Below are 17,653 nucleotides of genomic sequence, written 5' to 3' on the forward strand. Positions count from 1 at the left end.
GATCTGCATATGATCACGTCAATAACAGATCTTCAAACACGTTTCTAACTCTGTAACTTTAATGAACAAGACAAAAGTCGCGCTTAAAAGCGCAACAAGATAAAACGCTGAAATAATATAAAATTCTTAAGAGACAAACAAGAACAAAAACATTTCAGAAACAGAAACAAAGCTCTCTTTAACTCTGCTGTGTTTGCCATTTAACCATTAAAATGTTTTTTGTTGGCGCAGAACTACTTTTCCTTTGCACCTCATCTAAAGATTACAACAGAGAACCACTGATATGGCAAATAAACAGAAATGCAAGAGACACATGCAACAGCTTCATGCAAGTGATTCCAGTCTACACAAATCCTGACTTCGCTGAGTCCGCCTGGCTCCCGCTGTCCTCCTCAGCCAGAGGATAGGGCTGCAGGTCCAGGGTCAGCAGGCCGCTGAACATGCATTCATTAAACTGTGAAGAGAATACCACTGTGATTGGTTGCACTGTCACCACATAAAGAAATTTAAAAAGAAATAAAGTTCTTCTCCAACATGTTATAAAAGTTTGTTACATCTGAGTAGACTCCCAGCAAAGCGTCTGCCCTGCAGAAAAACTCCTCCTTCAGGGAGATGACGATAATCTGCATGTTCCTCCTGGACTCCTCTCTGATGAAACTGGTCACCTGGAAACAGACAAAACAAAGGTATGCACGAATGTAACCCATACACATAAGATAATGGTGCCCGTTTGAATACACTCAAACCTTAATAATAAAAAAAGATCTTATTTTGGTGAATGACATTGCTGTGGTTATTTTTTGTTGCTTTTTTATGCTGTGCCAAACATACATTTTCCTGCAAGCATAAAAAAGTTGATACAAAGACTCTTGGAATTTGAACTCTGTATGCAAGTATTGAGGTGTCCTTTCAGTCACAAACTATGCTACTGGAAATTCAAAGAGCAGCAACTGCTCTGACACAAGTAAAACCACGCCCAAGTAGAAAATACACCATTTAATAGCATGCAAGTTATTACTAAAGATTAGGGCTTCAATTTAAGAGTTATTTTCATCAGGTAATCTGTCATATGTTCATTTTTTAAAATTGTTCTATTCATGCATTTGTATAAAAATTGGGGCTGCAAATATAGATTATTTTTTCTTGATTAATCAAACTATTATATTTTCAATAAATTAATGACTAATTTATAGATTATCCTAAAAAACATTTTTAAATTACTCAAATAACATAATGATAATTTACCCAAAAATATAAAAATGTTGACTCATCAAACAGAAACACTTTCTGCATGTTGATAATCATAATATATCATGTTTAGGTGGGGGCAAGAAGTAAACAGAACAGTGCTGTGTTGCGTCTCCGGGATGCTTTCACTTCAGGTTTGCATGCAAAGCAGTTGTACTCAGGGGAGCAAACTTCTCAGGGGTGAAATGGGAGGGAGTAGGGTGGGCGTGGTAGGTCATATTTACAGAGGTGAAATGTAACAAGTACATTTGCCAAAATAAGTTTGAGATACTTTACTTGTGTATTTCTTACTCTGCTCCTTCCTCCTTCTACTACACCTCAAAGGTAAATATTGTACTTTTCACTCACTACATTTTTCTGACAGCTTTAGTAAACAGTTACTTCCTGTCCAGTGAAAACCATGCATCTCCAGATGTGTTGAATGTTTGATGAAAGGACGAGGTGTTCCTTTAAATTCTCCTCCTTCTTGAACTAACTGACTTTTTAGAGCTACTCACAGGATAGCCACACTGCAAGCAAACGAGGATCTTACAGAATATGATGCATTGCTGTAGATTAGACTACCAACAGGATATAAAGGAGTTAGAATGAGCTTTTAACACCTACGGCAGCAAAATGCAGTATACATATCAGTGTAGCAGGAATATTCATCCAAAAACATCATAGAATAGGAAAACACTGACAGGGACTATGTCCCTGCACAATGACAACTTTTACATTAAGTACTTTTGTACATTTTGCTGATAATATTTGCATAGTTACTTTTACTTAGGAACGATTCTGAATGCAGGACTTAAACCTCTATTGGAGTGGTATTAGTAGTACTTTTACTGCAGTAAAGGACCTGAGTACTTCCTCCACCTGTGCCTGTTTGTGGAGTACCCGTGGTACACTCACTGCACCGCGTTGCAGTGGTGTTGCTGTTAATCCCTCCTCATCCACTAATCTAAAAAATGCCACTCCTCAGTAAATTGACTTTTGACCAAACTTCCACCGCGCTGAACGGTTTCGGCAATGTGCCACCACCACATGCTCGCTGACTTATCAGTACGCACGAAATCTTCCTCTGGGGTACCCCACCAGTGCTGCTGATAACTGAGCCGTGCCGAGCCGAGCCGCCTGCTGGATAGAGTGTAACCATAGTGACAGCGGACAGCGAGGATCAATCAAAGAACGGTGAATGACGGTCATATGTTGCATTCTGCCACACAGCATGCAGAGTCACTGCAAAACCAAACGTGGCCAGTCTTTTTTTGTGTTTAGTGGTGAGAGTCTGCAGCAAAGAGGACTCATTTCATCAGCCTTTCATTAACCTTTTTCATCCCGTGACTTCATCCTTGCAGAGGACAATGCATCATCTCCAGTCTCTCTTTCTTCATCTGCTCTTGTAAGTGCTATAGCCAGCTGTACCCAGGATGCCGTTCTGCAGTATAACACTTAATAGGGGTCTCCGCTCAATACACTACACAATGTGTACATAATACACGACAAATGAATAGGTCCCTTGGATCTCAAAGCTTGCACTCGACACTGCTCTCCCTTTGGTCCTCATTAATACAACCGAGTGTGAAGTCGATGTGACGAACAGTTGTTGAGAAGGACAGACAGACAGACAGACAGAGACTCCATCCCTTAAAGTTAGATAAATAGTCTAAACAATGAATCAATTATATGACTGTTTCAGCATTTGATATTAATAGTAAACCATGAGCAGCTAAAATCTTACCTTGCCAATGTTAGTGTTGTCCAGGGCTGCATCCACCTCGTCCATGATCAAGAACGGAGCAGGGCAGAAGCTGCGAGAGAGGATATCAACATGCCAAACAGCAGACACAGTAAACCAATGCTGTGAATGTCAGAGCCACAGCCATTACAAAATGATGCAATGAGTATTAGATAGTGTGGGACAAGTGCCTCAGAAAAAAAGCAAGAATCACAAAATGTGAAAAAGTCTTAAATGTACAAAAGTTTCAGTACAAAAGACAATAAAAAAAGAAGCAGCAACGATGGATTTGAAAAGATTTCGAGTGTCTCTGAGCACTCCTGGCTTAAATCAACGATGTAAGAGACGAGAGGACCAACAGGCTCTCCAAATGACATGGCCTTTACTTTATTAGTCCATTCATCAGTTTAAAAACTTAGAGTCATTACAAGTTAAGTACCCTTAGACAACTGTTTTTGTCCCCGAGGAGAGGCTGTAATTTCTGAAACATATTTCATGGTTTGTCAACAGCTGTGCCAATTCCTTTTTTTATGTTGGTTTCATTTTCATAGCTGTGAGGGGTGATTATCCATCTGTCTGGCTAAATTTATATGCAGAAACTATCCGTCATTAAAGACTTATTATCATGTTTATTCTACTTGTTATCTGATGCTTTTATGTGACATTTTGAGTGATTAGTTTATTGTCTGTAACCTCTGCTTCACACACACTTCAACTTTTCATTTCTCCCTGCTATAATCTGATGTACAGTAATGTAATGTGGTCTGTTTCAGGGTTACCTGTGGATGGCAAACACCAGGGCGAGGGCAGCGATGGCCTTTTCTCCACCTGACAGATTGTCCATGGACATGAAGCGCTTCCCTGGAGCCACACAGTGATAGCTGATGCCGTCGAGGTACGGCTCCTCTGAATTTTCTGCACTCAGAATGGCCTTGAACACATATTGCAGCCGGTTGTAATTTCACTTGATGGATCTTGCCATTGAAGGCATCTTGCTCTTCTACAACAATGTCCAGTGTGAACTGAATGTGTTGTTTTTACTGTTTAAGCTGAGCTAACCCTTTAACCCTTTAACACCTGGATCAACATCAGATTTCGTCAGAAGTACTTAAATCTCTGAAACCTGAGAAAATTGGTGTGATTTCCTTATGATGATTTATTAGATATGATCAAAAAACGGGGGGTGGGTGTCAAGAAAATTCTATTTATAATTCTTTTAGATATACATTTTAAGATTATGCTACAAACAAGAAATTGTTTCTTTAGCACTTTGTTGAGGTCATTTTCTTAATTTTTATTTTTTTTATTTTAATGTTTATTTTTTCTCTTGTTTTCAGGTAATTTACTTGTGAAGACAAATGACTGAAATGCAGATAATTACACAAGTGACAGAGAAACTTAAGACTGTGTTTTTGTGGTTGAGGTTTTGTTGCTTCACCTGGGCGCTGCTGTTCCTACATATTCTTTTATAGATCTGATCAATTACGAGGGACACGTGTTCAAAGCACTGGCGGAAGAGTTGTAAACGACGGTCTTTGACTTGGTTGAAGTCTTTACCACATTTTCTTAATTCCATGGTGCTGGCATCAAGCGCTGAGTGAGGAACAGAAAACAAAGGTGAATCAGCAGTTCAGGTACTTCATTTCAGCATCAGCATATACATAAACGGTGGGCAAATCTAACTGATCAAGAATCTCATTTTGAAATTAAAAACTTCTTACCCTCTGTCACTTCTTGTAACTTGACCTTCACCTCTCTCATCTTCGCCAGAGCTTTCAGGTTGGGGGCTGTGGTGCGATGCAGAACTCCCTCTATGGAGGAGACTGACTCCTTCAGCCTCTCTAAGTTGGCTTCAATCTCCTCGTCTCCCTGCAGACTCTGTACACACACACACAAATTCAATGTATGTTAGACATACAGAGTATTTCTGGTCATGTGAATGGAGATCAGGAAGGAAATGCTTGATGTCTCACTCTGAGTTCTGCATCCAGGTCAGAGTAGTCTATGACTACTTGTGCCTCTCTCTCATAGATGTTCACGGTGGCTGAAGTGCTTTCAGATTCTGTGTCAAGCTGCACAGAAGAGAGGAATCAGCCATCAGGTAAAAGTGCTTCTACTCACTTCATTACTGATTTAATTTCTAAAAAAAAAAAATCAAGATTTCTACAGCTCCTTTTATCACATTCTCTTCCCTTTTTGCAAAATATGTCATAATTATATGATACGTATATACGATAGTTTGAGCTCAAATTAATATCCAGTCAAAGTTGTGCAGGGCTGGTGTTGAGATGGTAAATTCAGAGGAGACAAAGAACAGTTAATTCTTTCTGTCTCACCTCCACTTCACTGATTTCACGGAGGCTCCCTGACAGCAGAGTGATGGGCAGACTCTGGATCTTACAGGCCAGCAGCAGGTTGTGTCTGAACAAGCGTTTCTGCTCCACGGCTGTCTCTGCAGACATCACTTCCCGCTGAAGCTTCACCAACTCTCTGAGAGAACGACACAAAGGAGAGCGTGCACATCCAAAATGTGTCTTGTTGGGTTTTTATCATTTTAGTTAACAGAAAAAGACATTCTTAAGGGAAAAAGAGAATATTTTGATGGTTTGTTCATTCGTCTAAATCAATAAACTTACACCAATAAACAAGAAATGAATCCAATTGCAAATAAAAGATCCCACAGAAATGCTGTTTCCGGAGTACAAAGGAGATTGTGTTGTGAGTGGATCTTCATGGATAAATGAGTGAGTGTGACATCTTTTAGTCATTTGTTTAGATGATAATTAGTATATATTCTTTATTTCAGTAAAATGAAAGGGAGAGCAACTGATGAGAGAAAAGCTATGTTGAGACATGGACTGGTATCTGAGTGATGTTTTTATCATTATGTACTTATAATGTATTTGTATGTTAAGTGATTTATGTATTTATCTTTTGAATCCTGGACGATGTATGATCTCCAAGATAAAAATAAAATGAAAAAAAGGAAAAGAAATGCAGTTTCCTTGCAACCTCAAAGTCTTCAAAATGTCATGTTATATGGTGACTGAAAGCAGAGTTCTGTCTCATTAATAGATTTACAGTCAAAAACAACCGTGGACAAATTGTAGTTATCTAGTGTTAAGCTGTTTCTTAACAGATCTGTCAATCAATTTAGCAGAAACAGCAAGCTTTATGTTTATTCGTGGTTTGAAACGTCCCCTTTTTGTGGGACTTCCCCCAGCCGTTTGTACAGGGTAAACACTGTGTAACAGCAGCAGTGGTAGCAGTGGTGGCAGTGATAAGAGTACAGTTGTATTAGTGGAAAGTGTTACTTGTTGATTTCGTGCAGGCTCTTCGTTTTCTGGTCCAGCTCAGCTTTGGCAGCGGCCACCTGGCTCTTCTTAGATAGCAGCTGGTTCTTCAGCTCCAGCAGTTTGCTCTGACCCTCCTCCACCGCTGCCAGCAGCTTCTCTTCATCCTGAGGGGGCATGGAAACATCACGTCAAAGTAGTCTGCAATGTCGGCTGAAATGTTTAATTTCACATCTGCCCCAGTGGGCCCAGAAAAAGCCCTAAATACAGACTTCCAAAATCTCATTTGGAGGAAATTAATATTCCAGAAGGAGGTAGGTAATAAAAATGTCCATATTTTAACTAAACCTGTCTTCTATCCATATTACAGGGGGCTTTTTGATGCCTGAGATGACTACCTTCCTCTGATCAGCCATGCTTCTCTCCTCCTTGTCCATCGTTTTCTCCATGTTGTGGAGCTTCTTCCTCTGCTGCTCCAGTTGGTCTTGTTCATACTCCAGCTGCGCTTTCAGCCGAGTGCTCTGACTCTCAAACTCCAGCCTGAAAGGAGAGACATATCACAGTTTATGTTGTAGAACTCCTGAAAACGTATCATTCAGATTACATCATTGCAACACAAATTAAGTATTTACGCACAGCTCCAGAATATTTAAGTCTCCCGTTTGCAAATACAAGCACTAAGTTAGGCCCATCAATTTTTGCCAGCTTGCTGCATATTTTTTAAAGCTAAATAAAAAAATAAAGCTGAATTATATCAAATCAATGAATATGATCCTTTAAGAAACTAAACGCATAACAAGGACTTTTTAATAAATTAAATGTCATTGTCATATTTTCAAAACTACAAAGTCTCAGAACAGTTGGACACTTAAGTAGTGAAGCTTTTATTTTAGCAACTGTTACAGACATTTGGCGATTCATGTTGATCTGATTGTAAAAATTAAATATCTAATCCTTTGGTGATCTAAAATCATGCAGATTTCCTCAAATAAAATCCTTACATATGGGACACTACTCTCCCTGTAAGTAAATGCTCATCACTTCAGTGTTTATCACATTTGATTTCTGATTTGCATCACTGATTTGGTTGGTTGAGTCGAGCACATACAGTAGGTTAGTGGAGACACTGGTGAGTGGTTTGTCGTACCGTTTCTTGTCAAGCTCTGTCTGCTGTTTCAGGTGCTCCCGCTCAAACTCTCTGATGCTGTCCACACCGATCTCAACACAGAAGTCAGAAAACACCATGTCTTCCATCTGAATACACAGACAACATACACTGTTAAGTCAAGTGTGTAGCCCAGTATGACAAATTTGCCTGAAGGGGCTTTAATATCTGTACAGCATAAGACACCCTCTGCCCTACGACCCTGATTCAAACGAGGGAGTACTCCTCCAAAAATATCTAACTTGGCATAAAAAATAGAAGAAACCACAGGAGAAGCAAGAGAGGAGGAATCCCTCACAGGGATGATTGTGTGCAACAGATGTCATGTGTAAGGAACAGACCAACATAATAAAATTACAGTATGAACAGTTGAAATGACAAAATTATAAATAGATTAACATGTTAAGAATATGAAAAGGGGAGGACGGTGAGCTGTACAATGGCTAATAAAAGATTTGGCAGATAAGTTCCTCTACTTGGGCCTTTGACAGATATGTGTAAAATACCATATCTAGCAGTTTAAAAAAACAATTTCTTGTTTTTAAACCTGTAAGCTAATGGTGGCCACTCTGCTGCATGCCAGTGGTTCTTACCCCAAACCCCTGGAAATGTAGTGATGCCACCTTATGACATGCAGTATGGTACTGTAAATGATACAGCAACCTGATATAATTCACTAGTAACCTCAGCATGAAGGTCAGCATTACAGTCAAACAGGTTTAAGAAGGCGTGCAGACAGCAGTACCTGGTTGATCCTGTCTCTGATCTCCCTTATCTCTGAATCCTTTGCCTCAACACATTCCTGCTGCATCTGGATCTGAGAGTCCAGGTTTGCCAATTCACTCTTCATACGTGAAATCTCCTGAGAACAATCAGAAGGAGACAACAAGACAGAGTAAGTACTGTGAAACTGAAAGTTCATGCTTCCTGCGCCACCATGATACATCTTTGTACGTGCAACATGCTTTGAGATTTCACGTGATAGTGATCAAACCAGGAGCACTGATCTACATCTACAGTGGAGCCATGTCAAAGAACACAGTCTCAATCACAATACTACATTTGAGAGAGTCACACTTCAGTGGCCGTACCACTTGGCATTTGAGGATGTTTTTCTTGCAAAGGTTTTCCAGCTCAGCTTTGGAGTATTTGAGGCGGGTCTGGGCGCCTTGAGCCTGAGCAATGATCTGATTTAGCTCTGAGTCTTTCCGCCTCAGCCTCATCAAATCCTGTCACAGGACCAAAACACAGAGTGGAAGTGAAAGGAGAAAAAAATTAACGACTCTTCGATAATTATTTCATGCAAGAAATATATCGTCTGTATATGACAGGATATAATGTATGCTAAAAACACAAACAACTGAAGCAACTTTTGAACTATGTGAAAATTGACTAAATAAAGTCCAAACTGAATGATTTCCCAAAGTATTTGACACGTTGTGTGTGTTAACTGACGCGCAACTCTGCTGTCAGCTGGTCCTTGCGTTCCCTCAGCTTCATCATATCCCTCTCATCCCAGCAACGAGCTTTGGTCCGCAGGTCACTGGAGCCTCCAGAGATCAAGCCCGACTTTGTAAACATTGTCCCATCCAGGGCTACCGTCTACAGAAAACACGTCTGATTACAAGTCTGCTGGCAATAAAGACCAACATGTCAGTCACAAGCTCAGGGCTTTAGATTGTAATATTAGACGGCCTACAAGATTTTAAAGTGTTGCCCCTTTTACATAACAATCCTATGGTAACATGCAAATTGATTTCAGTTCGTGAGTTTACTTTCTCTGAATCATTAAAACTTTTTGGGAAGCTGTATGCAACACTTTCTACTGTCAATATTTCTTACTCTTTAAATTAGTGAATGAAGTGATCCTTTTTTGTAGTCGCAGTGTATTGCTAGATATAAGTGATGGAGCACACCATGCAAGATGACAAAAAACTGTTCTGCAATGTGGCAAAAAAAAAAATAGCAGTCATGGCCTCTAGCATTACTGAAAACATCAGCAAACACACTGCAATTTGTCACCTCAATGGCACAATTTTGACTTAACAGATCATGAATACCACAAGAGAGGGGCGCTCATATGGACTCCTCTTGTGATAATGGTAAACACAACAGAATTTCAAGGCAACAACCGAGCAAAACAAAATGTCTTTTGCTTTTGTTCCTTCCTCTTATGTCTGTGTCCAAGTGTCAAACTTACTTTAAGGCGCACAGGTCCATCAAAGGCCACACTCTTTGCTTCCTTGATGGTCTCACACACCAATGCATTGCCACATACGAACTGCACCACCTTTCTCAGGGGGGCAGCAGCAGCTGAGGCAGTGCTAATCTTCACAACATCGACCACCATCTTGGCGTGGGGGATCTCTCTTAGTCGCTCATTCAGAGGGCTTACCTGGGCATAAAGTAGAGATGGTTATCATTAACATACGCATGCAAGTGATTCTGCATACTGAAATACCCTGACAACTTCTAAAACCATTTTGCATTTTTCAACCGTACAAAAATAGAACTTACGTCCAAGTAGTCAATGGGCAGAAAAGTCTCACGCTCAGCTCGCTCCTCCTTCATGAACCTGATACAGTCACGGGCAACTTTCTCTGAGGACACTACAATGGCGTTCATGTTGTGACCAAAAGCCTTGGTGACAGCGAGCTGGTACTTCTTATGAATGGGGCTGCACAAGTCAGAGAGACGACCGAACTGGGACAAGAAAGGAAAACATTGAAAAGAAAAGAAACTGGAATTACTGCCTCGCAGTTGTATGCCTCCATCAACCAGTCAGGTTGCAGTTACAATTTACATTTTTGTCTGTCAAGACTCATGCAGCCATGACAGTAAACAATGCCTCAAACAGGGATGTTGCTCACTTGTTGCTACTCTTTCTAAAATGTGAATGCGTCACACATATCTTTAACCTGGCAACAGAGGATCTATATAAACAGGACAGTTTCTACGTATGTGGACATCCAAGATTAGTGTCACCAATTCAGTATCTGCCCTTTGTGAAATATAGTCACAATCTCGTCTGGTGTTGAGTAATGGCCAGAGTGGCCAAGTGTTTTTGCAGACCATTAAGATGTCACAGTGAAGTTGACCTTTGACCTCATGAATATGAATATAAAATGTCACTAATAATAATTGTATCCTATTAGGCAATTGTGTTGTCATAATCAGCATTGTAATTCTTGTGTTATGGCCAAAAACATGTTTTCTGAGTTCACAGTGACCTCATCCTTGAGCCAACATGGACATTGTGACAATTTGAGGAAATTCCCTCGAGGCGTTCTTGAGATATTGCGTTCACAAGAATGGGACAGATGGACTGATGGATCACCAGAAAAACAGAATGCCTCAGGCCACGGTTGTCGCTAACTCAGAGGCACAAAAAGGAGCATAAAAATAAAGAAAGCAACATTTTACCCTCTAAAAAATAACATTTCTCTCTTAACATGCAGTCAGACATTATGTGCAGCACAGAAAAAAAACTCTTAGTAAAAATGGAGGCAGACAAGGGACTTACAAAAATGATTAAATTCTAAATGACTAATGAATATGTACTAGAGTGGTTTACAACTACAGTAATTATTATCATCCTCTAGGAAACTAAAATTGAGCAATGGGGTGTCTGAGATATCAAGAAGCTGACTGTCAAAACTGTTTACCTCCAAGGTGCTGATCCTGCTGCTGGGAGCGGGAACTTCCAGCCAAAAAGTTACCTTGTCTAATCATTGACTTTACCTGTGTCCTGCCTTTCATGTGTGTGTAAACCTGAGGTGAGTTATCTGAGTTTTGTTTGTTTCTAGCACCATGGATTGATAGTCGCCAATTGAGATTAGTTAGACAGCCTTGGTGTGTGTAGTATTTTTTGTTTTGCCATAACCATAATTCCTGAAACACATGTTGAGTGTCCTGCCTCTCTTCGGACTTGGGTCCTCGCTGTTTTCTTACAGTTATCTCTAATTATTATCCCTCTCTATCCTTTACCACGCTTTCAGGGTAGAGCCTGCGGAGCTTCTCGAGCAGTGCTTTGCGCTGCAGCTGGCGACTGCTCTCCTCAGTGTCCATACAGGCATTCTTCAGCTCCTCCAGCACCTGACCTAGTTCCTGGGTCACCTCCTCAGTGCGCTGACGGCCCCGCTGCAACTCCGCACTCAGGCTCTCTTCCCGCTGACGGTACTCTTCGATAGAGGTCCTGAAACATGCAGGAATTGATGTTGTGCCCTGGTTTACAGCAGTATCAAACACCTCCCTGACAGTCAGTTTATATTGGCTGGTATTACATTGCACAGCCATGTGGTATAAGGTGAGCACATGACGTACGTGCAGGTGCTGGTGTACTCCTCTAGCTTCTCTGCTCTGTGTGTCAAATCTTCCAGCTGAGTCCGGTGGTTCCTGATGGCAACCTACAACAAACGATATTCCAAGAGAGGTGTAATTAAAAAAGCTGTAATTGATAGTTTTGCAACAGACTGTTCTAGCTGTTACTATTTATCTATTATTCATCAAAAATCTCACCGTGTAAATATTTTGTTAAAGCACCAATAGTCAACCGTACAGTATCATCACAATGTTGGTATCAAGGTATTTGTACAAAATATAAATGTAATTTTTTCTCCATATCGTCAGCACCTAGCCTTGAGGGTGATGGCATGTCAATGTCATGTTCACAACTTGTTTCTACTGCCCTCAAGTGTCCAAAAATATAAGTTACTGTACGTTTAAGAATTCATTATTAATCACAGATTCAGTGTTGTGAAACATACTGACGTGTCTTTCAGCAGCTGCTCAATCTGTGGTCTTTAAGTAAAAAGATTCGAGATGTCAGTGGTGACATTACCTCCACTTCCTTTTTTCTGCGCTGATCAAAAGCCATCTTCTCGTAGTCTGATCTCACCTCCCACTGCAGTTTCTCTGCTTGCTGGCTGAGGACCATCCCCTGTTTTCGGGCCAGCTCCTTCAGCTCGTTGTATCGCCCTTGCTGTGACACAAATGGATGCAAAAACACAATTAATGTATTAATACAATAGCAGGTACTTTGTCCCTTGATATTTCAAGGTATCTACAGTTAGTTCATCAATAACAATCAGCAACAAACATTAGGACAGACCTTTTTTTGTCTTATTAAGAGACATTGGCCACTAAGTGACATCGACAATTTTGCATCGACCTTGTACACAATCGCTTGCAAGAGAAGCATGGCTGGTTGGATGAGATTAGGGAAAACCTGAACTAAAGTGCGTCCTGAAGAAGTGCATTAAATGGCCCAATCGAGCTGTGACTGTAGCTCCACTAAACTGTGCATGTAAACGCACTACCTGTTGCATGCTGTCCGCTCTGTGAGTGTATGAGCCCCGCCTCCCACAGAGAACAGGCTGACTGAGGCAAGAGTGTCAGAAACAGCACGGCTGGTTTAAATTCTCATCACATCTTTATAAACGCCCATGTAAACGGCAACATCGAGGTCAGAAAAATGATCAGGTTCATTTTTTTATATATGGTACGATAAGTCGATATCGTAATTATCGCGACAGGCTTATTGACAGCAGTCAAATTTCAACTGTATTTAGGTTTAACTGAATGGAAAAGGAGTTTCCTTAGTTTGACAAACACTCACCTGATCCTCATCCAGTTCGATGTCTCTCCCCAGGGAAGCTCCCCTCTCCTGTACCTGCCTCTCATAGTTCCTCCAGGTCCTCTCCAGTTCAGAGATCTCCTGCTGCCCCTCTGCCAGCTCCTGCTCTTTAACTGCCATCAGCCTCTGACCCTTCCTCAGGGCATCACGGACCTCCTCAGCCCTCTGCATGTGATGGGAGGTGTTTACCTTGGCTTTGATGTATAGGGATTGACATTGGGACAGGGAATGCTCCTGGGCGCTGAGTGACAGAGTGAGAGGAGGCCCAGGCTAATTCTAGTTAATGGCACAGACCACTGATGTATTTCTATTATATTCCTGTGTTCTACACAGGGACACAAAGCAGCTAGTGAGGAACAAATGAAATATATTCATTAGCTTTACTTAAGGGTATATTAATTAATACTTTTTTCCACTGTTATAATTTTCAAATCCACACACACCTGATCTCCTTATCTATGTGCTGCTGCTCTCTGTAGAGGCGCCCATGTTCCTTCTTATAGGTTTTGACCGTGTGCTCTGCGTTCACAACTTTATTGTTCTTAGCAGCTGCCGCCTGCTGTTTCTCCCTCAGGGTGTCACTGAGAGCACTGATGCCCTTCTCATTATAGTAGAGCTCAGCCAGGCTCAGCTGCAGACGGTTTTGGTGGAGCTCGTCCACCAGCGCCTGGTACCTTTGGGCCTGGAAAAGTGAAAGGCTGGTTGGTGGGGCCAGTCATTTGATAGACAGGAAAACTCAAGTGAATCTCATTGTACATTTCCAACAAATCTAGATTGGACACTGGGGGACCACTTCCCACTGGTGACGTGCCCTTTCGTGGAATGCACTTGATTGAATAAATATTCTGCTATTTGGGCGGCCCCTGGTTCTCTACTCATAGTTTCAAACAGGAAACAACATGGTGGACTGCTCATAAACTTTCTGTTATTTCATCAAAAAAAACCCCAAAACTCCAAAATGTATTTCTTTTTTGAGGTGAGACACAGGAAGAGCCCTTGATGAATCTTGCTTTATTTAACTACATTGCCTTTTATGACAGTAAAGTGTGAAGAGCCAGGCGAACTGTGCTGGACAGACTAATTTGCATTAAGTGGAATCTAGTTTACTGTATATAAATACAGGCTGGTGAATACAACACACCCCCTTCTCAAAACTCAGCATGCCTACCATACACTGTGCAACAGCTTCTCCATAGGAAATGAATAGAAAGAACAGAAACCACATGGTATTTACTCTAGAATGAAGGCCAGCATCATGCCCCATTAAAGAAAAAAAATGCAAACAAACCAAATGAGCTTTTATTTTTAAATCACTTTCTGGAATTGCATCAGGCTATACACATATTGCAGGAACATTCTTAGTCCAAATTAAAAAAGACTTAAATATGCATTATATGCTACTTATGACCACTGCATCTCTATTTCATAAAACTACCCTGACAAATACAGGCATAAATTCAGGACTGGGGGAATCCATATCCATCATAATGTGCTACTTTACAATCACACTGCATCACATGTTGACCACCTGAGCCTGAGCCCCTCTGCAGTCCAGAGTTCTCCAGCAATGTATCTCAATGCAATCACAACTAAATCTGCATTTGTGGCATGGCTCATTAAGCTCAAAATCCAATCTGGAAGCACCAGAACTGTTAGTATGCAGCAACCAAATGCTCATCTGATGTTGCATTGGCATTTGAAACCCTCTCAAGGGGGGCTAAGCCCAGCAATTTCTAGAACCTGCAAAAACTAATAACCTGACAATCACATCCACTTCACAGAGGGTTTAAACACAACCACAAGCCCAGCGCTATCAATGTCACTGAGGAACGACTGGACAAAAGTGTGTGCTGTTATCCCCAACAATGATCAGGTATCTCGTCTTCATATGACAGCCGTCTTTTTTACCCAACCTTTGTTTGTCAGATCATCCACACTTTTGACTTCATGCATGGTCAAATGAACCTGTTCAGTTTGTGTGTACCACTAGTACAATCCACACTTAAAAGAAGTAACTGAATTAGAAATGTTGACGTTTGTGGATGTCCATTTTTATGTTTCAGGGAAACTGTAAAGCCACTCATTCTGGAAGCAGCAACAGTGATAGCACTGTAATAGCAATGTGTACTCCTGATTAGAAAATTAAAAACAAGCCACACTTTATCTGCAATTGGTTATGAATGTAGCCGGCAGGAAAAATAAGCTTAAGTGTATGGTGACTCGAGGCACTGGAGTGAACAAGCCACTGCAGTTAGGGGAATATACAGATTATATTCCCTTTTTAGGGGTTTTACCTCTGTTTTTTCCTGGGACACCTGTTTCCTCTCGATAGTAGCAGATTTCTTCTTGTTGAAGTGAAACAGTGTGTCCTCTTTGGCCTTCAGCAGGGCATTTTTCTTCTTATCATACTCTGCAATACAGTCTTCTGACTGACTGATGTACTCAAACATCTTGGTCCTCTCCTTTGGGTTCTTCAGAGCTATGGACTCCACTGCCCCCTGGTGAGGAGCATAATGAGTAACAGGCTGGTTTGTAGGGCGTTTTTTAAGTTATTACAAGTAGCTGAGTGGATGTGGGAAAACACGTTTTGTTTTCTGTATTTTATATTGAGTCACAGAACTTTACAGTCATTCAGCTACACACACACACAAACATCTGATCTTACTTTCTCCTAAACATTTTATAAGAGTTTACCTGGAACACCAGACAGTTTCGAGCTTTGGTCACAATGCCAATCTTCTTCAGCTCCTCTATATATTTGGCCAGAGTAACATGTATGCCATTGATGCGAAACTCAGAGGAGTCACCTGAACAAGGAAGGTGAACAGCAGTTATGACAGCGACTGATACATCAAAACTTTGCAAATCAAACTACACTACTTGTTTCTACTTGATACTACTAGAAGCACCTGGGGAAATATGTTTTCTTTTTTTCGACTGTTTAAGACCATTTACATCAACACAGACATTTCTATTTACATTAATGCATGTATTATATGTTCTGTTTGTGCATATGTGTGTGTTTTGGCCGTGCGTGTAAATTATATATAAAATAACAGAGTGAAGTATACCCTCTCTCAACATCTTCATGCACCAAAAAAAAAAGAAAAAGAAAAAAAGGCTAAATTTAATACAAACACATTATTACGACAATTTTAAGGCCACATTAAGGATTTTTTTTTGAGACTTTGAGAATAAAGTCGTAATATTATAAGAAAAAAGTCGTAATATTACGAGAATAAAGTCTTAGTTTTACAATTTAAATTTTTATGGGGAAATAGTTGTTATTTTTTTAGGATAAAAAAGTCGCAATTAAGGTAACTATAACTATAAAACAGGTGAGAGAACTATTGTGCTCCTCCCCATTTTATAGTTTGCTGGCAAATTTGTTTATTTCCGTATCATAATATCCCCATTCTCCTAAAACCACTTTTTTTCTCGTAAAATTATGACTTCATTCACAAAATGCTTATTCTCATAATATTACTACTTTTTCCCCAAAATATATTACGACTTTTTTTCTCGGAATATTATGACTTTTTTCTTTCTTTAACATGGCCCCAAACCTCCGTCGTGCCAGGCCTAATGTTACAAATTCCCCTTATTCGACCCTCCACTGAAACACCTGTGGCTTTATCAACAGTTGACTTACAAAACTATAAATAATCTACACAAACGCGGAAAAGTAAACTCCTTAAACTGACCAATGATGCTCCGGCAGAAGATGGTCTCCTGATCGTTATCGTCGCAGTACCGGATGGCGACACGGGCGGTGTCCTGCACCGGCCGCCCGATGTGGGCTCCGTGAATCAGGTCCCTGAGGCGATTCACCCGGAGAGAAGCAACCCGCTCCCCCATGGCGAAGCTCAGGGCGTCCATCACATTGGACTTACCTACAGTGATTTACAACATCATACTGCCGAAAAACTCACCGTGGGACTGAGTGGTTGCCAGTTTCTGTTATAGCTAGCTGAGTTTTCAATAAATTACAGATATACACATTTATACCAAATAACACTCTAGTTTGTTAAATGAACTCCAACATTATATTCAGTGATTTACAGCTTATTTTTAATCCTAGATTATGCCCCATTCACTAGTAGAGCCAATGTACTTCAGCTAACTAGCTTAATTCAACCATGCTAACTAGCTCAGTAGCATCGGTAGCTAACTCATTAGAGAGCCAGCAACCCTAGAAAGAAAAAAGGTCAACCTACCGGAGCCGTTTGTGCCAATTATACAATTAAATCGCATAAAAGGACCGATAACTTGGTTTCCTCGCCATGACTTGAAGTTCTCAATATCAATTTGTTTCAGATACCCCATTTTATCTGTCTTTACTAAGGTTAGTCTAGCAGCTAATGTATGTGTCTGGAGAAGCCACCAATCACAGGTGGCAAAATGACGAGAGGCGGGAAACTTTCCCTCTCTTATTTTTTAAATATTTTGGCTAAAGGGCATGTCACAGCGTGGATGTACTACAGAGGAGCATGCCAGTACCTGTTTGGTGCTCACGCATGCGCAGTACGGATCGGGTAGGGCACGGATCAGTTACTGACAGGCCTTTTCTTTAATTGAACAAAATTTCA

General features: G+C 40.7%; 1 protein-coding gene across 1 annotated transcript; it reads right to left on the reverse strand.

Annotated features, from left to right (window-relative positions):
• Positions 1 to 343: 343 nt before the first annotated feature.
• Positions 344 to 17,390, reverse strand: smc1b (structural maintenance of chromosomes 1B). Its single transcript, XM_042496454.1, has 25 exons — positions 17,282 to 17,390; positions 16,769 to 16,957; positions 15,759 to 15,871; positions 15,359 to 15,562; positions 13,508 to 13,746; positions 13,043 to 13,305; positions 12,270 to 12,406; positions 11,753 to 11,835; positions 11,417 to 11,624; positions 9,947 to 10,132; positions 9,630 to 9,824; positions 8,885 to 9,031; positions 8,521 to 8,658; positions 8,175 to 8,291; positions 7,412 to 7,518; positions 6,663 to 6,804; positions 6,286 to 6,431; positions 5,308 to 5,461; positions 4,945 to 5,043; positions 4,693 to 4,849; positions 4,410 to 4,564; positions 3,751 to 3,902; positions 2,975 to 3,044; positions 555 to 665; positions 344 to 454 (listed from the first exon to the last, which is right to left on the reverse strand). Exons 1-25 carry the CDS (start codon positions 17,388 to 17,390, stop codon positions 344 to 346), a joined length of 3,732 nt encoding a protein of 1,243 aa, XP_042352388.1.
• Positions 17,391 to 17,653: the final 263 nt, after the last annotated feature.

The sequence above is a fragment of the Plectropomus leopardus genome, chromosome 11, assembly GCF_008729295.1.
Source record: "Plectropomus leopardus isolate mb chromosome 11, YSFRI_Pleo_2.0, whole genome shotgun sequence".
Lineage (NCBI taxonomy): Eukaryota > Metazoa > Chordata > Actinopteri > Perciformes > Serranidae > Plectropomus > Plectropomus leopardus.

Bases quoted from the DNA above. Each gene is read 5' to 3' on its own strand.
- smc1b (XM_042496454.1), bottom strand. From the start codon at position 17,390: ATGGGGTATCTGAAACAAATTGATATTGAGAACTTCAAGTCATGGCGA. The intron at 8,292-8,520 runs GTACGGCCACTG...GATTGTTCTCAG, and splicing joins ACATCCTCAAATGCCAAGTG to GAGATTTCACGTATGAAGAG. The intron at 455-554 runs GTAACAAACTTT...TTCTCTTCACAG, and splicing joins TGCTGGGAGTCTACTCAGAT to TTTAATGAATGCATGTTCAG.